Source organism: Meleagris gallopavo, chromosome 7, assembly GCF_905368555.1.
Source record: "Meleagris gallopavo chromosome 7, MGAL_WU_HG_1.1, whole genome shotgun sequence".
NCBI classification, from domain to species: domain Eukaryota; kingdom Metazoa; phylum Chordata; class Aves; order Galliformes; family Phasianidae; genus Meleagris; species Meleagris gallopavo.
The window spans coordinates 35,966,217-35,989,383 of NC_139410.1; the positions used below are offsets into that span (position 1 = coordinate 35,966,217).

The 23,167-nt window shown below is 50.9% G+C and overlaps 3 protein-coding genes across 8 annotated transcripts in view; 1 reads left to right on the plus strand and 2 right to left on the minus strand.

Annotated features, from left to right (window-relative positions):
- The window catches only part of ACVR1 (activin A receptor type 1), a 44,328-nt gene extending 42,931 nt beyond the window's left edge, over positions 1-1,397 (minus strand). Inside the window, exon 1 of one of the 3 annotated variants that reach the window (XM_085228099.1) lies at positions 1,258-1,397. Coding sequence is in view for 1 of the 3 variants with exons in the window: in XM_085228098.1 (XP_085084224.1) it covers positions 1,258-1,265 (8 nt within the window). In the remaining 2 variants the exon portion in view is untranslated. The remainder of the gene's footprint in view (positions 1-1,257) is intronic. The other 2 variants (XM_085228098.1, XM_085228100.1) reach the window with 2 other exon arrangements.
- UPP2 (uridine phosphorylase 2) lies at positions 25-8,510 on the plus strand. Of its 2 annotated transcripts, XM_085228122.1 has the most exons (7): positions 1,895-2,656; positions 3,199-3,316; positions 3,871-4,029; positions 4,912-5,026; positions 5,514-5,723; positions 7,087-7,233; positions 7,618-8,510. In XM_085228122.1, exons 1-7 carry the CDS (start codon positions 2,631-2,633, stop codon positions 7,788-7,790), a joined length of 948 nt encoding a protein of 315 aa, XP_085084248.1. In that variant the 5' UTR covers positions 1,895-2,630; the 3' UTR covers positions 7,791-8,510. The 2 variants fall into 2 exon arrangements, 1 of the variants encoding a protein (XP_085084248.1); XR_014884357.1 differs by lacking the exons at positions 3,199-3,316; positions 3,871-4,029; positions 4,912-5,026; ... (1 more) ...; positions 7,087-7,233; positions 7,618-8,510 and adding an exon at positions 2,784-3,192 and having other exon boundaries at positions 25-2,656.
- A 2,768-nt stretch (positions 8,511-11,278) lies between these two features.
- CCDC148 (coiled-coil domain containing 148) overlaps positions 11,279-23,167 on the minus strand; it is a 47,243-nt gene continuing 35,354 nt past the window's right edge. For all 3 annotated transcript variants that reach the window (XM_010714073.4, XM_085228110.1, XM_085228111.1), the window contains 4 exons: positions 19,305-19,423; positions 15,289-15,406; positions 14,074-14,214; positions 11,279-12,252 (listed from right to left, as the gene is read on the minus strand). In XM_010714073.4, the coding sequence (XP_010712375.2) occupies positions 12,106-12,252; positions 14,074-14,214; positions 15,289-15,406; positions 19,305-19,423 (525 nt within the window). In that variant the 3' untranslated portion in view covers positions 11,279-12,105. The remainder of the gene's footprint in view (positions 12,253-14,073; positions 14,215-15,288; positions 15,407-19,304; positions 19,424-23,167) is intronic.

Below are 23,167 nucleotides of genomic sequence, written 5' to 3' on the forward strand. Positions count from 1 at the left end.
CCAACACAGCTCCAGTATTCGCTATGGAATACAAACAGGAGGTAACAGCCTCAACAGCTGCACACCAAAACGCTTCCCACTACACACGTATAAAGCTTTATAAGGAACTGGGTTTCCAAGAGTTACTGCTCAACAGAACCTGGGGAGAGGCTGTGAACGGTGTCTCCAAAGCACCACCAGCAGAAGGCCAGCAGGATTTCCCTTTCTCAGCTGTAACTTCAATACCACGCTGTAAGAACTAAAACAAGAAATCTATGAAACAGCTTTCTTCCCTCCGGCTGTTTCATTTAACTATCAGCCTCGCCTTCCACGCTGCTGGCCTCGCTACAGCTCAGCATGTAAAAACTGACAATTTAAAAGCCGAGACGGTGGAGGTTGATCTGAGTCAGAGCAACAGGCACAGACCTCGTCCCGAGGTGGAACGGCAGCAGTCAGCACAGAGCAGGCCAGTCCCGCTGGCAGGGCTGCAGGGCCATGGCAGGCACGGCGGAGGGAGATGGGGCACCTCCTGCTCCCCTTCAGAGACCCAGGGATGCCTTCTACAAGTCGGTCCGGCCAAAGGAGCCAGGTGGCTGAGAGCAACACCCGTCCTTATCCGCGGCCTCGGCTTCGCCCATCGCAGCCTCAAGGCAACCCGAGACTTGTCAAGCAGCACCAGAGCTCGGTGCGTACAAGCGGGAGGACGCCGGCAAAGCGCCCGCCGTGCCGCGGTGCGCCGCGCTCTCTTCGAGCAGAGGCAGGAAGGCGGCACGCAGAGACCATCACGGAGAGCAGACGGGAATTTCAGGCGCTCGGAGTTCCGTCAGCGCCCACAGCGCAGCGCGGCTCCCGGGGCCGCATCTCACGGCTCCCCAGCACCGCCCGGAGCGCCGCAGCCCGCCGGAGCCGCTTTGCTGCAGCCGACGGGGCCGTCGAAGCGCTCGGCCCCATTTTACCGCAGCCTTACTGCGGCGAGCGACTCCGTTCGCCACGTCTTCGGCCGCCCGAGCAGCCGCGGCCCGCGGGAAGGCGAGCGGCCGGAGCCCGGAGCGCCTTTGTGCGCGGCCGAGGCGGTGGAACGGCCGGGCGGAGCGGCCCCAGGGCGCCACACGCCGGCACGGGCCGCGGCCGCCCAGCCCCGCAGCCCCGCTCCGAGCCCCCGGCCCGGCCTCCGCGCCGCCCTCCGCCTCCGGGGCCGCCTCTCGGGCAGGCCGCGAGCCCCGCCGCTCCCCCCGCGGCCGACGAGGCCCCGCCGCTCCCCGCCCGGCCCCGGCTCACCTCCTCATCGCTGCGGCGGGCGCTACGGCGGACTCGCCATGGGCGGCGGCGGCGCGGCGGCCGCGCGGAGGGCACGGCGCTGAGCGGGCGCGGGCGCGCGCCCCCCCCGCATGCCCCGCGGCGGCGCGCAGCTGACAATGGGCCGGCGGCGGCGGGCGGGGCGGGGCGGGGCGGAGGGCGTCACCCGCTCGCGGCGTCCGCCAATGGGCGCCGGCTCGGCGCGTCACTTCCTGCCGCCGACGCGACGCGGCGATGCCCGTCCCCCGAGCGCCCCCTGCCGGCGGCGCGGCGCGGGACCCCCGGCGCGGAACCCCCGGCGCTCCCGGCATCCCGCGCGGCGCGGCGCGAGGCGTGCGCGTGCCCGTGTCTGCGGGTAGCGCTGGTCCCGCCTGGAGCTGCGCGGCGGGATCCGGAGAGCGCGGGCAGAGCAGCACCGTGGGAAGCGGCGGCCGCCCGCTCGGCTTCGACGAGTCGCGCTCCCGCTGCCCTATGCCGGTCCCCGTGCGCCCCGCCGTCCCGCCCCGTGCTGTGCGCAGAGTGGAGCGCAGCTGGAAGCGGCGAAGGAAAAGGCCGTTCGGCAACAGAGAAACGAGACCGGGCTTTAAAACGCAAAACGCGCCTTTAATCCTCGGCTCCGCAGAAGCGCTGCTTGGCGCCGCGCGTTGTTGCAGAGCCGTCGGGGAGCGGCTGCCCGGCTGCGGACGGCGGCTGTGGGGCGCGGCTGCGGCGCGTGCTGCGGTACGAGCGCCTCGACTCGCGCACGAGTTTCTCCTCTCCATTTTGTTTTCGCCCGAAGCCGCCGTGTCCCCGCCCGTCGCACGGTCATCGCTCGGCCCCGCGGCGGCGATTCGCGCTCCGTCTCTTTGCCGCTGTCGCCGCCGCACCCCGACGCGCGGTTCGCTTGGTTTCTGGCGACTTTCCAGTCCCCGCACGCTGAAATCGGCCACGGCAGCGGGCGGTGCCGCGGGGCGCGATCCCGTCACGTGGAGCCGCTCCGCTCCGCTCCGCACATGTGTCGGCCACGCGGCGGCCGCCGGCGGCGAGCAAAGGGCGAGCGGACACGCGGCGGGCGCGGCCGGGGCGGCGGCGGCACAGCCCGCGGCGGCGGCCAATCCGCGGCTCCCGGCGGCGGCGGAGCGGCTTCCGCGGCCAACGGGCGGCGGCGGAGGAGGAACGGCCCCGAGGAGGGGCGGGAGGTGGCGCGAGGGGAGGGGGGTCCGCCGCGGGTGTTGAGCAACGCGCCGAGCGGGGAGAGGGCATTTAACCCGTGCGGAGCTCCGCGGTCTCTTTCCGGCCCCGGCAGCCCGCGGACGGAGCCGCTGCGGGCGCTGTGACCGCCGCTCCCGCTTTGGGCCGCCTCCGGTGGAGCCGTCATGACCGAAACGACGCGTTACTCGGGGTGAGTCCCGGCGGGTTCTGAGCTGCTGTGACTGGGACGGGAAAAACGTACTCTGGGTTTGTTTAAGCCCGATTTACGAAATCAATCTCCGTTTGTTTTTTTTTTTGTTTGTTTACGTTTATTAAAGCACGTGGACAGGCAGGGCGAGCCGACCTCCCGGTGCCTGCACAGTCCCGATTCTCAGTGCTTGCGTTGCTGGGCACGCGAATACAAAATTCCCGTTAAAAAGCCGTTCCGTGTGACGTGGCACAGCGTGTTACCTGCCGGGCGCTTCTGGCAGAGCCCCACCAAAGGAGGAGCTGGGGCCGCCACTGACGAACTGATGACAAATACTGAGAAATCCCTTCTGCCAAAGGCGAAAGACGCGGAAGGGGTTACCGGCATCGAGAGCTGTAACGCGGAGGCCCCCCGTGTGGCAGCAGGGCTTGGCAGGAGGCGGCTGCCCCGCATTGCCGCCTCGTCCCGTCCCCGGCCGTGCTCCGTCCCCCCCAGGCCGTCCGCCCTCCCGCTGCCCCGCTCACCTTCACCCCGTCTCTCCGCAGCGGTGGATTCGTCCACATCAAAAACCCGCACCTGGAGGCGATGGATGAGGACGTCCTGTATCATTTGGACTTGGGAACGAAGACGCACGACCTGCCGGCAATGTTTGGGGACGTAAAGGTAACCGGCAGGGGCCGAACCGGGCGGCGGCTCGCCCTTTTTCTCGTCGCACCGTGCTGTCGTCCCGTAGCGCGGTCCCCCGGCCGTGTGTGCTCCTGCCGGAGAGCAGCTGCTCTGCAGCCGAGGGTCGGTCTCCTCCGGCGTTTGGGCAGCACTGTTTTAGCATGAACATTGTGAAAACGTGTCCCTTTTCTCCCCGCCTCCGTGGCCTCTGTGTCATCAGCAGCGCTCTCTGATTGCAGTTGATGCTGCTGATAGAATAAATTAGACAACCAGCAGGCATCTGGCTTGGCTCTGCTGTCACTAGGCGTACCGGCAGCTTACATTTGCTGGATGTACGACAGTGGAGTTATTGCAGATTTTCTTGCCCTGGAAGCGATACCCAACCAGGTTCGGCGGCTCGGCCCCTCCAGCCCAGGCCTGCCCGGCTCCGGTGCAGTGCCCTGCGCCGCTCCGAGGAGGCAGCATCCCGCTGCGGACCCCGCCGCGCTGAAGGCTGAATCGCGGTACCTGTTGTAGCCAGCGCTGCCAACACATTTGCGTTTTACACCCAGTTCGTCTGCGTTGGCGGCAGCCCGAAGAGGATGAGGGCATTTGCGCAGTTCATGCACAAGGAGCTGGGGCTGGAGGGCGATGGGGAGGACCTGGCCGACATCTGCGCGGGGACGGACCGCTACGCCATGTACCGCGTGGGACCGCTGCTGTCCATCAGCGTGAGTGCAGCGCCGTGTGCAGCCCTGCCCTGCCCTCTGCTCTCAGCTTCTCGCAGAATAATTCAGGTTGGATCAAGTCCAACCACCGACCCGTCCCCGCTATTCATTCCAGCACGGGCTCTCAGCTCGGTTGCGTTCGCTATTTAAAAAACATGGAATTCAAAATGAGCGTGCAGGAATTTGCTCATGAGATGAGCAGTGTGACAGTTCCTGGTAAAAACACTTCCCACCCTGCACAAGCTATGAAGTGTGGCTGAAGGTATTCCCCTGACATGAGGTGGTTGGTCAAAACCTCCTCTGTTAGTGGTTGCTCCCCGGGGACAGCGCTGGGTGCTGGGCTGGCCTGCAGGGTGCCTGGGCCTGGAGCTGGCGCTGCTCTCATGGCAGGGATCCCATCTGGTTCCTCTGACAAAACCAAGTCCAACCTGGCTGAGGGAATCAGTCTGACATCCTGGGGATCAGCCCTGCAGGTGTTCCTTGTACCCCGCTGCTCGCTGCCTTGGCTAAAAGAAAAAAGCGGAGGCCTTTATCGTAGAAAAAAGGCCATACTCCTGAGCATCTTGTACTTTTAAAGGCCAAGCCAAGAGCAGGCTGGTGCCTACGACAGTGCGAAGAACTGAGATGGGAGGCATAGGAGCAGGACAAGGGTCACCATGGGGAGCACGAATTTTGCAGGGGCTCTGCCAGCCCCAGGCGGTGGTGTTGGGGCACAACACAGCATTGAGGGCAGAAGGGGCCGGGAGCTCCACCTGGGCAGGCTGCAGGAACAGAGCTCCCCCTGATAATACCTGCTGGCCTCTGCAGTGGGAAGAGGGTGTGATGCTGAGCTCAGTGCCGTCACCCATCCAGCACCTACAGAATGGCTCTTTCTTCTCTCAACAGCACGGAATGGGCATCCCTTCTGTGTCCATCATGCTTCACGAGCTGATCAAACTGCTGCACCATGCCAAATGCCGAGACGTCACCATTATACGCATTGGTACTTCTGGAGGCTTAGGTGAGCTGTCCCAGGTCTTTTTTCCAGGCAAAAGGCTATCAGCAATTTTTTTTCAACAATTAGTCATGTCATTATGAGCCTTTGCATTTTGTCAGGCCCCCATGTGTCAGATAACATGCTGCTTTATTCTGGGTTCAAACCCAGCACAATCCTGGTGACCGGCTTAGCAGAGCACATTTTCGTAATGCCTGCTGGGGCAGCGGTGCTGCTCACACCTGCACGGCCTGGTGCCAGGGCATGGCTCTGCATCCATCAGCAATTAAAGTGCCATCACTCAGCACTCTCTCAGTCATTCATCATCTGCTGATTCTGTTGCACTTTACTTATACATCTGTGCCACCACACAAATTCCAATTATTCCCTCACATCTGCTTCACTCACTAAAAACCCATCGCACAGATACCTGCAGGTATTTGTGGTGCTGAAGCCTCGCAGCAGATCACCAGCACCGGGAGCTCAGGCTTAGCCTCAGCCTCTGCTTTCCCAGGGGTGCAGGCCGGCTCCGTGGTGATCACAGACAGGGCGGTGGACGCCTGCTTCCAGCCGCGGTTCGAGCAGGTGGTGCTGGGCGACGTGGTGGTGCGGGGCACCGACCTGGACGGGGGCCTTGTGGAGGAGCTGCTGGCCTGCAGTAAGGCCACTCCTGACTTCCCCACGCTCGTCGGGCACACCATGTGCACCTATGACTTCTATGAAGGTAAGACGTGCTTTGGCTGTCCTTCCCCAGAGCTATCTGTGCAGCCAGTCCTACGGGCTGCAGCTGTCCCACGGTGTGTCAGGGTCAGTTCAGAGCGGTCTGCGCCTCTAGAGCGTCCATTACAAATCCCAGCACTTAGCCAGGCCAAGAGTTCCTCTGCTGATAGGATGTGTGTGCACCTGGCACCTCGTTACATCCGTAGTGTCACCCGTATGGCTGGCACTGCTGTAGGTGGTGGTGGAGCAATGGGAGAGCTGGGCGGCTGCTACCTGGCCCAGCTGTGGCATGGCAGTGTGGGTGGTTGAGGACCCCCAGCAGTGGGAGGTCGATGGCCTCAGGCTGCAGAGAAGCAGCCCTGGTCCGCAGCCCATCCCTGCAGATGAGCCATGCTCTGCTGCTCAGGACAGGACTGTAAGTTCGTGTTAGCCAAACACCAGAGGAATGTCAGGAAGTGTGTGACGTTTGGGCAAACAAGCTTCGGTTACTCTGGAACTGTTTCCTTTTCAAAACAAAGTGCTGATTGCAGAGTAGATGAAATGTAATAAATGAAGAATTAATCGACTGAGAACTATCTGTAAACCTCTGCTTGTGAATACAACCATCTGTGTGTTCCTCAAGGCCAAATTTTATTTAAATAGAAATTCATAAAGGGGATTAACAGTAGGAACAGCAATAAGATGCCCAGGTTGGCATGGCCACAGGTTCTGCTCACCCCGAGGAGCGAGACTACACACTGCAGGAGGCTGCACAAGGTGCAGGGCGCTGGCTGCAGGGCAGGTGTGGGGAGAGGAGGCCCAGGACTGGGGGGCACCATGTGCGGTGGGTCCTTGGGGACCCCTTGGGCTGATGAAGGTCCACAGGGAGCAGCACAGGGAGCGGTGCCTCTGAAGCCGGTAATGCAATGTGCAAACAGCTCCCACTGCCCGCTGCCAGAGTCAGTCCCTAAAAGAACTAAACCTAAGCTAAGGGGGTTTTTCTCTCCCTGATTTTCTGCACAACTTGCTATGCCTCTCCCACAGTGACTTGGAGTTGTTTGGATTTAACCTGGCACACCTCCACCTGATGTACATCACGGGCCTCGGAGGGGCTGCGACCATTTATTTGTCCCAGCACAGTGCCAGATGCCTCCTGCTCAGCAGCCGGGTCTTCCTTTATACAGCATAAACCTACACTGATTTTTTTCTTCTACACAGAGACGTGGTGTGCTGGCCTTAAGAGTTCAGGTGAACAGGGGCATGAGTGAGGTAGCTATGCAAAAGAAAACTCGGTCAGCTCCAGCCAAAACATTGGCGCTGCAGACAGCCTGGGTCACTGTGCCTGCTGCCTGCAAGGGCGAGCAGTGACGGTTCTGTTTCCTTTCAAGGTCAAGGGAGATTAGATGGAGCTCTGTGCTCTTTTTCCAATGAAAAGAAGTTGGAGTACTTAAAGCGAGCTCATGACGCTGGCGTGAGAAACATTGAAATGGAGTCGACGGCGTTCGCTGCACTGTGCGGGCTGTGCGGGCTGAGAGGTGAGTGCTGCCCCGGGCCGCCCTGCTCCTCCTGCAGGGCGTGGAGCTTCGGTGTGTTGTGAGAGCTGACGTGGAGGCCAAAAATGCATTCCTAGCAATTTCCGTTAGAAAAAGCACACTGAAACAAATGCCACGGCTCAATAAAAAAACAAGTTTGTTTCAAAAGGCCTGAGTACTTGTTGGATAGAGCGGGAAGTAACGCCTCCCCCCCCTCACGGCCTGGGTGCACCCCTCAGCTGCAGCGATGCAGCCACGTCCCATCTCCCCGGCCTCGCGCCCACCCCACACCTTCTGATGCCCTGCCTCAGGCAGCCCCCAGCAGCTCCCAGCACAGCCCGCTGGGGTTCAGCCACCCTGCAATGCAGCACTCGGGCCTTCTTGCAGCTGCCGTGGTCTGCGTAACGCTCCTGGACCGGCTGGAGGGGGACCAGATCCGGGCATCCCACGAGGTGCTGCAGGAATACCAGCAGCGGCCGCAGCGCCTGGTGGCGGCCTTCATCCGGAGACGCCTGGGGCTGCACGCTGCGGCGGGGAACACGCGGCCTTCCAGCCACTGAGGGCATGCCATCCCCACGCCACCAGGGGACCAACCCACACCACGGGCAAGTGGGCCTGGAAAGCAGGAAAGACAGACTGGGGGGCCACGCGTCCCCAGAGCTGCAGAGGCACTGCTGCCTGCGAGCAGGGGAGGTGCAACTGCAAACACTGCTGTGCTGGTGTGCTGGGTCTCAAACTGCTGGAATTGCATCAATACTGCTCAGGAAATAAGAATGTGCCCCTCTGGCTCCTGCCCTGTGGATGGAAGGACTGTCCTGCAGGGTGCCCTTGCCCTGTGCCCTTCGTCAGGGGAACAAGTTGCTCCTGGTGCAGTGCTGATAGCTGAGCAAATGGCACACAGGGCTCATCTGCTCTGTGAGAGCTGCTGCTCCTCGCTGCGGTCAGAAGGGCTCTCGGAGTCATTCGGCCTGAAGAGCTCTGTGGGGCCAGGGCCCAGCCCAGGCACTCAGTGGGCAGGGAGCATCTCTGCCACCAACCGACAGGGTGCAGACAGGGTCTGTGAGCACTGCCCATGCTGTAAGAAGGCCAAACTGCTCGTGGGTGGGGGTGCAGGGCATGCAGGTGGGTTACACATAGCACAGCCAGTTCACCACTGACACCGCTTCCAGTTTTGAAGGCTCACTTACAAGGTTGCTTGCAAATGAATTTTGGTGTTTTTAGAACAGTGACTTTCAGGATTTAAGAGTTCAGATAAATAAAAGTATTACATATTACAAAGACTCAGGATGGTATCTCTAATATTATTAAAAGCACAAAACATTTCAGTCTAAGGACACGTATCAGCATTCTCCAAGGGGCCATCTGTGCAATACTCGGTCTCACCCCACAACCTGATTCAGTGGCACCTGAATCACAAATCACAGAATGGTTGGGTTGGAAGGGACCTCAAGGATCACGAAGCTCCAACCCCCCACCACATGCAGGGCCACCAACCTCCACATTTCAGAGCAGCCCAGGCTGCCCAGGGCCCCATCCAACCTGGCCTTGATCACCTCCAGGGATGGACAGGGCATCCACAGCCTCTCTGGGCAGCTGTTCCAGCACCTCACCGCTCTCATAGCAAAGAACTTCCCCCTGACATCCAACCTCAATCTTCCTTCTCTCAATTTAAAACCTTTACCCTATTTCCTCCCACTGCATGGCCCCCTCTGATGGCCCACTTGGGCCCCACTCACCCTGGTCTCCCCACCACCTCACCCTCACCCTCTGCTGCAGAGCTCCTTGCAGCATCCCAGCCTCCCAGCAGCACCCTGACTGCCATTACGCCGGGTCAGCACTGGTAGCACACAAACTCCACTCGTTTCAGAGAAGGAGCCTGGTTCTGAGTTTGCCTTCCTGGACTTCAGTTTTCAGGCACAAATATTGACCTGAAGGCTGAGGAAGAGCAGGATTTGAGCTGGTGTCCTTCAGTCACCCGTTACTGACATGCAATTTAACCTGCAATTCAGGCTCAACTCTGCAAAGTCCAACATCCACTCCAAGAACCTCGTGTAGTAACCGTGAGGTACCTGAGCTCTCGATGAAAACTACTCCAGGAAAAGCAACACGGTGCTTTAACATTTTGCCCAATTTGGTAGGGGTTTGCTTTGCTGTAACTGACACAGCTACAGCCCCGATCATTTGCTCTGTAGGACACAGCCGCTTCTTTATTTTCTACAATGTGGCGCAGTTAAGGCTCTTCAATCATTCCGCCTTTCACTTAATGATTACATTGGGAAATGTTTACTTTGTTGCACATTCTGACACCCTCCCAGGGTTTCACGTCAGTCAGTTAATGGCTTACAGGGCTCAGCACCTCCGTCTTTGGGAGCTCCTTTCGGAATGCAAACCATCCAGCACAGCCGCCCGCCTCCCAGGGATCGGAGCCGGCACTGCAGCCGCTCACATTTCTCGTCTATAAATACATACCCAAAAGCACACAGAAGCTTGTGTGAACAGAAGCTGGCACAAGCATTGTGTTTCTGCAGCAGTTGGTACCGCACCGACTCATCCTGCAGCTGTGGCATACTTGACTTTCAGGCACCAGTTAACATTTGAGCCACTTCTGACGATCAAAACTGACAGCTGAGTGGTACATCTTGAAGAGGAGTGACTTCATTTTCATAAAGAAGTTGTTCTCAGGCTTCAGAACATCCAGCAGCTGAAAGTGAGTGACGAAGCTGATGGTGGAAAATAGGGAAGAAGCAGGTGGGCACTTGGCCACCCCAGATATCAGTGAGCACGGCCAAAGGTGCATTAGCATATATGAGTGAGTCCTTGACAAATCTGTGTGCCAATGTGCTGCATATGGATGTCTTAATGTGCTGCATATGGATGCTTCAGTAGAACCTGAACTCCAAAAGATCACAGTGCTTGTCACCTCGCCTGGTGCACATGGTGAGCAATAAAGGAATGCCTCTTTCTAACACCACATTGGAGTTAGAGAGTTCTTCCCAGATTTCAGATGACACCACTGAGCCCATTCTCTGAGAAACAGCAGACGTGACAACATCCACAGTACTGCTTATAAATCAGAGCCCCTTTTTCCAAAAACAATTTTCTGCTTCATGTAAACGTTGTTTCTCCATAAGCATCTTACTAGTTACTTACTAAAGACAATTACAATTTTACAAGATTTTGCACCACTGAGATTGTCTTCTGGATCTGCCTTTAAAGGCAAGAAAAAACCACTGCCTTAAGCATGAGACCTTCTGTTTTTGGGAAGCCATCGGGAGGATTTACCCTAGAGCCAAGCTGGTCTCCAGAAGAGAAGCAAAGCAGTGCTGGCCTCCTCTGCTGGAGCATCCAACAAGCTGCCCAAGCATGTGTTAAAAATACTAAGTTACCTTGAACAAGACGCCAAAGTAAAATGCACAAATACGCACTGAATTGCAACGAGACAAACATGCAATAACTAAACCCAGAGGATATTCAGCTCCCGCTGCTCTTGAGCAAGCAGTCTGCAGCATTTCTACCCCAAGCGAAATGACTCAGATTTGCTTCACTACTCAGATAACTTTGCCTCGATTTAAAGCTGCCCAATGCTGCAGCCTGCAGCGCCCGCCCTCCCCTGGCTTTTTGATCCCTTCCTCAGTTCTCTGCTTCTGTTTTCACAGCCTCACCCCCCCACACCAGAGCAAACCTTCCTCCCTGGGCACCAGCACCCCTCCTGAGGTCAGGATGCACTGCTACGTGTTGTCAGCATTACCTTCAGTGTAAGGCGTGGAAAATGTAGCATCACCTGTCAGACTGCAAGACGCTGGTGCAGAGCTGCTGAGCCAGTCAGCAGGAAGGACGGTCTGCTGAGGAGTGCAGCAGCCAGCACAGCTCTGCAGATGGGCTCTGCTGGCCGGGCCTCCAACATCCTCACCCATAGATCCTCCTTTGGGCAGCGAGGAATCAGTGCCTCACATGGCCTTGAAGATGTGTGTCCTATTAGCACCTGTAAGGCACCACAATATTAGGCTAATTCAGTTCCTGTGGTTAACTAGATACTCAAATACGGATGTTCAGATCTTTCTGACATTTATTGTCCTTAGGAATTCTGGGTTAAGCTCCTCACTGTAACTTGTTTACATACAGAATACATTTTACAGCCATCTTATGTGAGGCTTGAAAATGCAATCAGTTACAAAATGAAACGACATCAATTTACCTCTAATTGGAGAGGATCACACCTAGCGGTGTCCGCTCCAAAATAAAAATCCTGGATCTGAAATGGTGTTTATAATGTATAATTCACTCCGAAACACTGCCAATACAAAATGCTTGCATGACTGGTTTCCAGTAAAAACAACAGAGCAAACTGGTTTCTAAATTCAGACAAAGGTTAAGTTCCTTCTTACCGTCATCAAGGAATAGCAGAAAGATCTTATGATTAAAAGAATCAAATTCTCAGGCAACCTGCAATGAAAGCCATGTGGGATGTATTTGTGTACCACGGTGTAATCTAAGTCACTGCAAAGCCTTTGGGGTCTGTGTTGCCAATTAAAAACCAGAATTCCGAACCACGCTCTGCATCAAATTGGCCAGCAGAGTTTGAGAGGTGTTTCCCATCAGTGCTGATCTTCTGCTGGGAAGAAATACGGGGAATCCTGCAGCATGGGGAGTTCTAGAGCAGCCCACACCCACCAAACCTCCCCAAAGGCTGCACCCAGGCAGGTGTCAGATGTTGTACCAAGCGCTGAGGAAAGGCACAGCCTTTTCTTAAATGATTGCACACAGTGACAACCGAGCAGCTCCGTGACACAGCCAGTGAGAAATGTATTGAAAGCTCTACTGTTACGGCCCAGATGACAGCCCTGGAGCTTCTCTGCTCTTGATACACACAGCGCTCTACACTTTAAACACTGTAGATTCCATATCTCTTCTTGGAAGCTTCGGTGGAGGAATTTTTGGTAAAATCTCTTTTGCATAAAGTGTTTTATGAAGTCCAGCTTCTCGAAGAGCTAACTCGACACGAAGCCTGGGGTCAGAAAGGATCTGTTAAAATAAACCACAGCAATGATGAGACAAAACCATACTTTTCTCACTTACACTGCGAGTACAGTAATACTTAAAGGCTATTTGTGAATGCATATATAGACACATACATTATATGTTATATATGTTTGAAACAAAAGTGTTCAGAAGGTGATTAAAAATGTTTTGGTCCCAAACAGAGCCTTTGGAAGCAAAGATGTTCACTGGTGAATAACTCACCACACATATTTTGATATCATTCTTTTTAAATACTAATGATCACAATCTGTGTTAACAAAGAGCTCTGGTTTTCAGTCCTCCTTGTGGCTCAGTTCAAAGTGCAGATGAGAAACTGAGTGACTTGAACTTGAACTCAGCCTGCTCAGGAAAAGGATTCTGACTTCCCTGATGTTCTCCATCAATGCAACCCTGCTTTCAGGACAAAACTTTTAATTCTTCCTTCCTTTTTTTTTTTTTTTTTTTTTTTTTTTTTTTTTTTTTTTTTTTTTTTTTTTTTGCCTTTTTCCCTATGGGATCTGAGCATTTCAAATGCATTTATGATTTTTTTTTCGTTGCATTACTTAGTGACTGCTTGGCAGTACCACTTCCATATCTGTAACAACAACTAAGGCCCAGGGAAATTAACGCTAAAATTTGCCGTGAGGTTATCTGACAAAATGCACAGCCCCTTTCAGCTCCTTGGCCAGGTGCGGGGTGTTGGCAGGAGCAGAAGCAGTGCCCACGGCCAGCTGAAGTGGGCAGAGCGTTCTGAGAACTCACGTATCGACCTCACACGCACCCTTCAGAGCAGCTCAAGCCAGGCTTTTCCAAACCTCACAACACCCATTGGATTTGGGCAAATTTTCTTAGCCAAGTAAAGACCCTTGCATTCGAAATCCTTCCCATTCTGGAATTTGGAAATGATACTGACAGAAAGAAGAATGCTATTATGTAGTTCCATGGCATAAAAGCTTTATTTTAGTGTTGAATAAGCTGAAATGTAATGATGTCTATTACCGTGCTTGCCCAGCACTTCCCTTTTTAAGACATTTTAGGGCTTCTCAGTTCCAAATGCATACACTGACAGATGGAAAGTAGTAAAAGAAACAGAACATCCCTCCCTGTGTTCTTAACTTCAGTTGAAATAGAGCTAGCTCCGTCCTCAGCAGAGCAGGCAACCTGAAAACCACATCATGCTTACCCTGACTGGTTTCTCCTTTAGCCCTCGCATACTACATCCCATCTGCTTTTCAGTTCAGCAACAGCGAGCAGGTAGCAACAATTCTATTTTCAGTTTATGAACAGAAGTGTAATAAGATCCCAAAATGAAAAGAATGCCCCACCAGGAAGTTATCTGTGGCATTGCTCTTCCACGCAGTAAGGAGGACTTGCACTTCACTTCAGATACTTAGCACAACGCCTGCAGGAGCAGGTGAAGAGGAGGCACTTTTTAAAGGGAGCGTGTAAAAGGATGAATGGGACGAGTTTTGAAATGGAGCAAAGTGCTCAGCAAGCAGTTGGCACCCGCATCCTCCCCACTGGTGGGAGATGTGGCTCAGGGACAGCAGCACAGCCCTGGGGCACTGTGTGTGTGTGTGTGTGTGTGTGTGTGTGTGTGTGTGTGTGTGTGTGCTGCTGTGTGCTGCTGTGTGCTGCAGCACTGCAGACTCCTGGGCACAGAGCTGGCTCCTCCCATTGCTCCTAAGGATTTTAGTTTTACATACATTGTGTTCTATGTTCTGCCATTAACGTTACTGTTTCAGCTACACAGCCATTACCACCTATTGCTCTCACAGTATGGCTGCAAACAATAAAGCATGCAGTACAAGGACAGGCTATTACCTGCTCTTCACTGTATGTTTGCAACTGAAACAGCGGCTTCTGAAGAACAAACTCTTCTGTGGACCCAACGCCCATCCGTGCTTTAGATGCTGCAGTATCAGCCACCACTCTGGCTGGGTCTGGTTTTGCTACAATGGAAACCTAAAGCACACAATGTGGAAACAACCGTTACAGTCTGTGTGGGGGCACGGTGGTATCAGTTGCACACATCCCTTGAACACCATCGCTGACACGGTTTAGAACCTTAAACCAATCTGCCTCCATATGTAAGTGCTGTAAAGCCAAAAAGTTGAGCCCAGGGCTTGTGCGTCCCACCAGGGGCACAGGACCAGGTCCCACAGCCAGCACAGCCCTGTGCTCTCCGGATGATCCCAGCAGCACAGCCCCCAGCCAGGCCCTGCCAGCAACCTCCGAGTGCTGTAACACAGAACAGAGGGGAAGATGCAAGGTGTGAATGCAGGAAAACTGCCTCAGACCGAACACTGAAAACCACTTTAATGCAGTGAAACTCAGGGAGATTTTTTCCAGCTTCCTGATGGAGACAATTTAATTGCCTAGACTTCATAGCACCGTGCATGACTGCTAAGTGCAGGGCTGCCACAGCCTGGAGAGCTGCCTGCTACACGGGCAGGCTGCACGCAGAGCACCTGCACACTGTGAATGCCACTGCCAGTCCTTACAAACTGAAATAAACCCGAAAGCTGAATGGCATTTCTATGAAGAGAGAGCTCACGTTGCTGCCTCACAAACGCTGCAGGGAAATAAGCCTATGTTGAACTCCAGGTGACCAGAGGACAGCCCCTCCTGAGGACATGCACCACTGCTCCGTGCCATAAGGGCGGTGCGTGGCCCTGGGTGCAAAGGAGACCTCAGGGGTGGTACGACAGAAGTGCCAGCATCTGCAGCTCTAGCACAGATCGACACGAGATCTGATGTTCACAGCCCATAGCCAGAAGCAGCCAGCAGGCTCAGTTTAGCCCCGTCCATACTTCTGGACATCTCAGTGCACTTTAACTTCTTAATATTCTTCCTGCCGGTTACAAAGCACACAAGATTTATAGCATGGCAGAATTAACATTAATGTCAGACCTGGAGTGCATTTTAGCTTCTTCATTTATTTGCTTGTGGCATAACATTTTAACTTCCACACAGTATGTCAGTATGTGCTCTGTCTCTACTGCACCTGAAAATACCACGCATGAGAAATAGAAGCACCTTTTGTCGGAGTGCTTCCAGGCATTTCTCTTTCTCTTCTGCTGCACACGCTTCTCGAAGGGCCTCCTCCTTTTTCTCCAGGATCCGCTTTTCCAGCAGCGCTTGTCTGAACTCCACCCTGTAAAACAGCATGCATACAAACAGGAAAACTGGTCAAGTTTCACTTTAAAGTTGTTACTTTCCAATTGAAAACTAGCCTGATGCTCTCTTATGCCCACCATCAAAATTCCTGACAAGCGCAAAGAATGCCGTTCCCTTTATGTATTTTTTATAAGTTGGTTAACCTTTCAGACTTCATTTCTACAGCCCTAGCTCTTCTCTAGCAAGCTTTAAGCTTTATGGCACCATTACTCACTTTTTTCCATTTTCTTTGCCAAGAAGAAATGTTCTCTGACATCTGTGTATGGCAGCACAACTGTTCCCTATAACCCTTCCCATTTAAAGAAACAAATCCCTTCCAAGAAGCAAGAAAACTCGTGAATTAAAGGCTTTCTCCGAAGGAACAAACGGAGCTCAGCACAAATAACCCCGAATCTTCACCTACTGCACTGCCCTCACTGCTCAGCTCTCTGCCCCTGAGGTGCCACTGCCACCACACCACCAGCAATGCCTCCTTCTGCTTCTCAGCCCGCTGCCAAAGCCTGTTTCTCAGGAAGCTGCAGGACGTTCTGTGGTGGCACTGGCAGCCCTTTCACACAAGCTGCTGTTGCCACGGTTTGCCTTCAGGGAAGCACAGAAAAAAGGGCTGCTTCAACTACAGCAGAACTGCCCTCATTGCTCTCAACGTTTCGTTAGCTCCATGTGTGGCTGGACTGCACGTCTTGGAACTGAATGCGGAGTTGTGTTGGTGGCTCCAAAAGAGCACTGCAGCCACGGCCCGATAACAACTACTGGGACAAAAATGTTGGTCCTAAGAGAGCAGTACGAAGCCAGGATGCCCTGGAGAGGCTTTGCGCATCACTGTACAGAGTAGAATAGAATCATAGAATTACTCAGGTTGGAAAAGACCTTAAAGATCACCAAGTCCGCCCACAACCCAACCATACTGCCCTAACTAACAGCCCTCTGCTAAACCTTGGCCCTCAGCACCACATCCAAAGGCTTCATAGAATCATAGAACTGCTTGCAATGGAAATCTTTACAGGTCATTTTTTTTTCCCTGGGAGAACATTTAATCAGTTTTTCATATGAAGAATATTTGATAAAAAGCAGAAATATTCTTTGAAAATGACAAAATTATATTATATCAAAAATCCTTCACTCTGCTTGAGCCGACTGCTATGAGTTCTAAAATACTCCAGTGTTATCAAATACAAAATTCAACAGCTTGGGAACTTCTAAAACTGAGGGCACTCATTCAGGTCTAAGCTCACAGGCTTTGCTGCAGGAATTCTGATTCACATGGGGTGTGGAGCTTTGATAAAATCAAACGCAAACGTTTTACCCAGTGTGAATGCGCCAGTGATTGCAAATGAATACCAAGGCAACCAACAGGCAGAGTGGGGCAGCGAGGGGACCCAGAATATTGCTGCTGTATAGAATTAAAATTGATTTTATAGAAGCTAAAAATTAAGATATTTCAATGTTCAATTTTGATTCTAAGTACCACTCTAAGTGCCAATTTTAATAAATCGCCAGCTGAAAAACAAGCTTAGCTGCTCAGGTTCAGTAAAACCGCCTTTGAAGTGAGTGGGCACTCACTTATGTAATTTTTGATGAGCAGAATTTCACTAAAACTCCACTTTAACACAACACCTCATAAATATTCGACAGGAAAAAATGGACTACGGTTTATTGGGACAGATATAGTTGGAATTGGGAGGGAGGGGAAGGTTTATAACACAGGTAGCATTTTTGCTCTGTATCAGAACCTGCCTTATTCCTTCCATCAGTTCAATAAGCACCTCATTCATATTTAAATCTCTGCTTTCAATGGGCCACATGCAGACACTCAGTGCTCCCAGCATCTGTTTCAGAGCCTTTACTCCTTCGATTTGGTCACAGTCCATATCATGCTTACCCAGTGAGACCTGAACACAGCAGCAAGTCTGGGATATATATTTATATTAAATCATTATTTTATAAGCCCGATTGCTTAATTTAAAACTAAACATAGAAACAATTCTGGATAGGGGCAGAACATTTTTTGGTATCCGATTGCATGCATTAGAAATGCTCTGTGCCTGCCCAGCCTGTATCTCCTTCTTGGAACAGCCAGCTAGCTCACACCAAACATGCTCCTTTCCCAAAGAAGCCCGAGAACATATCAGGTCAGAATTGCTGTGCTGCTCTGATCCATCTTTTACAATCGGCTCTGCAAAGACTTAAAAACGTGTTGTGCTCTGGAACAGACTAAGCATGGATAGACAGACTAAGAGGATACAATTCGTTTCTGTAGGACTGCAGTTCTTCACTGTGAAGTCACTACACCAGCACCCTGCCTTCGGTACAACACGTACCTGACGCCGTGCCAGTAGCACTACAGCTCCTAGTAGCAGAAACACCTCTCTGCCCTCCTTTGATTAATATTTGTGAAGGCTTTGGAGGTGAAAAGCACAGAGAATTATTAATCTCCACAAAGAGCAAGCATTTTTCTTTAAACTGTTTTATTTTGTACAGTATGCCAATTCAGGGAAACATAATGGTAAGCACTTGCTGACGTTTGGTTCATAATAGCCCGAAGGTATGATTGTTTCCTTCCTGCATTCCTCAATGAACTGTGCCATTTCCTTATATTTTATCCTGCAGTGTTTATTACCATAAGAAAAGAACGGTCCCCAACTGCCTGGCACACTGCAGTGTACAGGTTTAGAGAAAAGTCATTTTCTCCTATTCAGTTCTGCTGAAAACTCAGTAATGCAAGCCTTGTATTTCCTCTGCTCCTAGCTAAAACCAGTGCCAGGTACGTGTGAGGCAAGGTGGAGGAGTGCTCCCAGCTTAAGGACTGCCATCTAAACTCAGCTGTCAGCGAGGCGCCGTAGCAAAGTCAGATGGAAGCAGAGCTTCACAATGAATGACTACGAAAAATTTCAGTCTTTAAAAGTCAATTGAACTTCATCCCTATTTTAATTCCATTTCTAGTCTGCTCACCTGGCGAGTCATTTCATGTAAAAAAGGCGAACTTTTGATTTGAGAGCAGTTATAACCAGACTGCATACAATGGTTTTTTAATGGTCCTCCTTTCTTCAGCAGGTCATTAGAGACCACATTCTGCAGAGAAGACTTGGCACAGGTTGAAGCACAAACAGGTTCAGCCCATCCATCAAACAAGCGAACAGCAGCTACCAGGGACGCACCGTACATTGTTTGTATTTTAATTCCACCCTTAGAAGCATTCTGGTTCTAACATACAAAAATCACCATCAAGATTTTCTCACTGGCACTGGTTAAAATCCTAAATGCAGTTTGCTTAAGAGGAAGAAAGCAAACAGTTCCGTGGAAATACTTGATCCAGTGCAGCACCATTTACTGTATCAATAACTGAGAGCTCTTCGTGCAAAACAAGAGCAACAGCTTTTACTAGAACCAGGTCTGAATACTCAACACTGAGTAACTATTTGATTGTCTCAAAGTTGAGGGGCACAATTGAAGGTTCTCTGAAAGAATGATTAGTGTCTTTAAGGCTGCAGATGCTCAATGTGCTCCCCTCGCTGCCTTCAAACAAAAACCAACCTGATCAATTTGAAAAATAGCACAGAAGGTTCAGCTACCCGTCCACAACACAGAGAGCATGAAGGGAGCTGGACTTCATGTGTGTGCCCTTCTTTGTTTGCACTGTTCATTGCTTACATGGCTCTAATGCTGTGACTGATTTGAATTAATTTAAAAGAAGAAATAAATTGCTTTCAGAATACAGCCATGTTGCAACCTTCACGTATCAAGTGGGGAAACCACCAAACGGGAAGAAAAAAAAAATCACTATTTGATTTTGTTTTAATTTAAAAGGTAGGGAGAACAAAACAAATTCTACTGTGAAAAGCTCTACTGACAGTATATTCACATGTAATGTATTTTACCGTTCTCTGTCTTTAATTGCTTGTTTAGCCATTAATTTCCTTAATTCCTCCAAATGTTGTAGCTCTTTTTCTTCCTGTTCTTGCCACTTAAGCTGTTTCTCAGCCAAGTATTTTTTAACCTAGAAGTTGAACAAACAAACAGTGAACAAACCAACAACCGTCCATAAGCCCAGTTTCCAAGAAGAGTTCAGACACCTGCAGATAGGAAGCTGTGTACGAGCCCGAGTTCAGCCGAAAAATGTGCTGTGTGTGCTATGAGTCTTTGATTCCATCCATAACATAAAGCAGGTAAACCTACATAAGGTGAGGCACCTTGATTTGGCTGTGGGAAGTAACAATTATGCGTGCTGGCACCAGGCCCTCCAGTCAGTTCTCAAATGGAAACCCCAACACGCTGCTGCCTGAGACCTCCTGAGCTTCCTGACCTCGTGGCTCCTGTCAGCACGAAGCACAGCTGGCCTGCCCTGCTTCTACCTGTTAGTAACACAGTAGTACTAACACCTAGTAAGACAAGATTCTATACCCTCTCCAAGACACACTGCGTGTCTTCCTTTCTGCATGACTCTGAGCACTCTGCTCAAGCCAACAAGAGCTGGGGTGACACGACAGCCCTACAAGTGTTAACACTTGCAGTTTCTCTTGTTGACCACTCCTTCATTTCTACTTTTTCTTTCCAATCACCTGCAGGTACCAGAAGAAAAAGACAGGTTGGGACACAGAGATAATGACATACCCTGATGTGCCTCAAACAAAAACCAGCCAGAGCACGGCACGGTGCATCACCTGCCCCAGTGCTGACTGAGGAAGCCCCAGACCTGGTAGAAGCAGTGGATTTCCTGGCAACTGCTGCAATCATCTGTGTCACTGACTGATCACACTGAATTTAGGCCTCTCCTGGAGATGTTAGCTGGAGCAGCAAAGTTCCTCCTCTTATGCAATATACCTTGTGAAGCAAAATCTGTAACTGTTTTGGTTCAAAATAACACAGGTCTTCCAAACAGTGCTTCTATTTCAGCATTGCTAACTTACAATGTCTTCTTAGGGCATTCTTTATACACGGAGAACATGAAAACAAGGACTGTACAGAAACATTCTAATAAAAATGGTTATCAAATCTGTTCGGAATATTTACAAAACAAAACTCTCTCTTTTGGAATTATTCTGCATCCCACACCGTCTGAAGGAATTTTCATAATCTCTGAATAGAGGCCAATGGATATTTCTGAAATTCGGTATTTAAATACACAGGAAGAAAGTCTGATCTGCAGTCTAATTGAAGAAGCAGAGCATTTCTACCTATTGCCTTCTCAGATTCAGGTGTGGAAGCATTTGACGCAGCCTGCCCACCCTGTTACGCCGATCACAGATATTCCACGTCCTGGTTTGCTGTCCCAGCACACACAAGAGGCCACACACCATGTTTGCAGCCCTTCCTTGCAGCCTAAGATGTCATTTACTCAAATGAAACATACGACTGCTGACCTCAGACAGCTGCTATCCCATCTGCGCATAGCGGAGAGCTGTTCCACACGGACATTATCCACAGGCACGGGGAAGGTGGAAAATATATACAGCTAAGCATACAACTATGTATACGAGTAAAATATTTACTCGTGAAATTAACATTGCTGGCAGTCAGGTCAACACAGCTCACAGAGCCCCCTCCTCCCTTCCAGAGCCACCTGCTGCTATAAACACTGCGTGAGAACAGGCAGCTCTGCAGAACCAGCTTTAACAAAAAGAAAAGTAGCAGCACCGTTTCCTGCAGCCAAAGAAGCAAACTGCCATTAGGTATGGACTCCCCTTTCCCTGTGCCTCTCACTGCGGTGCTGGCAGTGGAACCACAAAGGCTCACCATCACTCCAGCTGAGCCCACTTACAGTTATCCATCAAACACAGCCAAAATGCCACCACGTCTCACCCTGCAAACTCTGATGTGGAAAGCGTGTGCGGATAACAAACGTACAAGTTCTCGTGATTTCTGCTTTCTATTTGCCTTGTAGCTTTAAATCCAGACCCTAAATGGGCAGTAGATATCAGCAAAGAGCGATTACACAGAAATAAATGTCAGTGTGAAAAAAATCTTATATACAGTGTGGTTTTGTAACACAGTGAACATAATCTTGAAAAATTCCCTGCGTGTATTTGTAGAATTTATGTTTTTAAAGTTCAATTATGGTGTCTACAAGAAGCAAAGCAAAAGTAAAGAGCAAACCCAGACTGACTGAAGCTGACCCAAGACTGCTCTGAAGAGAAAGATTTCTCTGCCTGTTTTTTCACACACATAAACGTTCTTTTCTGTACATTTGAATCTGAAATTGTACTCTTAAATATCAAAGATCAATAGAATAAGGATAAATAAAACAAATTAAAACAAGGATAAAGCCATGAGTTGCCTGGTCAGACCTCAGAGCGGATCTTTCAGCAGAACTAAAGACCTGTTGATGTCCCTTCCAATCCGATTTTTTTTTTCTTAGGAACGGTGAAAGCATTCTGTGTATTATGAAGGAAAGAGAAACATCTCATTAAAGTGACTTTTGGACAGTTTTCTAACTATATGATTTAGGATAGCTTGGCAGCAGGATGTACTCTGCCAAGAATGCATCTATAATCTTTAAGATAAATGGCAGGAAAGGAAGAAGATCAGGTGACAAATGTAAGCAGGAACGTCTTCAGCTAGACAAGAACCTGGATACATGCAAAATGCAAAGTCGTGACAAGAACAGTGAACTCACAAATCAAATAAAACTGATTAGAAATTTGGCAGCTTTTCAAATGCTGGCTCTGGGGACTTACAACAATGAGAATTAACAACAGTCCTGGAGGCACGGCTTCAGCAAAGCTTCGGCTTCTTTTCTCCAGGTACCACTCACTCCGTGCTTCTTTGCAGGACTGTCCCTACAGCTGAACTCAGCAGTCATGCACAACTACCACCAGGAGCCCTTCAGCACGGGCTGCTGCTTTTGCCCTGTTTGTCGTGGCATCGAGATGTGTCTCTTCAAACAGACCACAGAAAAAATATTTGATTGCTATAAAAGTAGATAGGGAAAATTCAAGTGGTGAAGGATTTTATTTCCATTTCTCTGCTAAGGCATTTGTTTCCAGCAGCCTGCAAGTCATTTATTTTGGTCTGCTATCATCTCCTTTCTGCTTTTTCTAAGTGTTGTAAAGTAAATTGCTTTAGTAATAACTTAAGCAAATTGCTGTAAAAATAGATAGCTTCAGTTTTTTCTGCAAGGACTGTCACTGCAAGAGACGCATCTACTGAAATGAGTTTCCATCAGTTTCTAGGGAGTCTAATTGCCCATGTTTTAGTCCCGTCAGTAAACATTTGCTCCCACTAAAGCACGTTACACAGAAACTAGGCGGGTAAATAAAGAAAAGAAGACAAAGTCTACAGAGAAAACACGGCAACTTACATGAAGATCTCGTTTTCCTTCCTATTTGCCCAAGCCTTCTGCAGTGAGGCATATACTGATGCCACTACAGCCTCCAGCACACAACCTGGAAGCAACTCTGCTTGAAACAGTTCAGCCCTTTCTTATCTCTCCTTCTAACTGCCATGTTATAACAACACAGCTCTTAGTGCCTCTTCTCACAGACGTGTTAGCACGCGAAGTCCCATTTCATTTAAGGAGTTCATTCACTCATCAGCATCTGAAAGACCAGCCAATAACAACCTATAATATTCTCCTACTTATTTGTTCCAGAAATAATTTTGCAGTCTTAGCAAATATTCCACAGGTAAATTGGACTCTAAGCAAGCCAGATTTCATAGCAAAAATAATCAGAAAAAGGGACACGATTTTAATACTAAAACCTCCTGAGTTTGTATCCTATCCTTCAAGTAGAAAGGTCAACAG

What these genes read in the sequence shown, in the direction of transcription:
- UPP2 (XM_085228122.1), top strand. Translation starts at nt 2,631, where the DNA reads ATGACCGAAACGACGCGTTACTCGGG. An exon ending in CACCTATGACTTCTATGAAG is followed by an intron (nt 5,724 to 7,086) that starts GTAAGACGTGCT and finishes TTTCCTTTCAAG; the next exon opens with GTCAAGGGAGATTAGATGGA. An exon ending in CGGGCTGTGCGGGCTGAGAG is followed by an intron (nt 7,234 to 7,617) that starts GTGAGTGCTGCC and finishes GCCTTCTTGCAG; the next exon opens with CTGCCGTGGTCTGCGTAACG.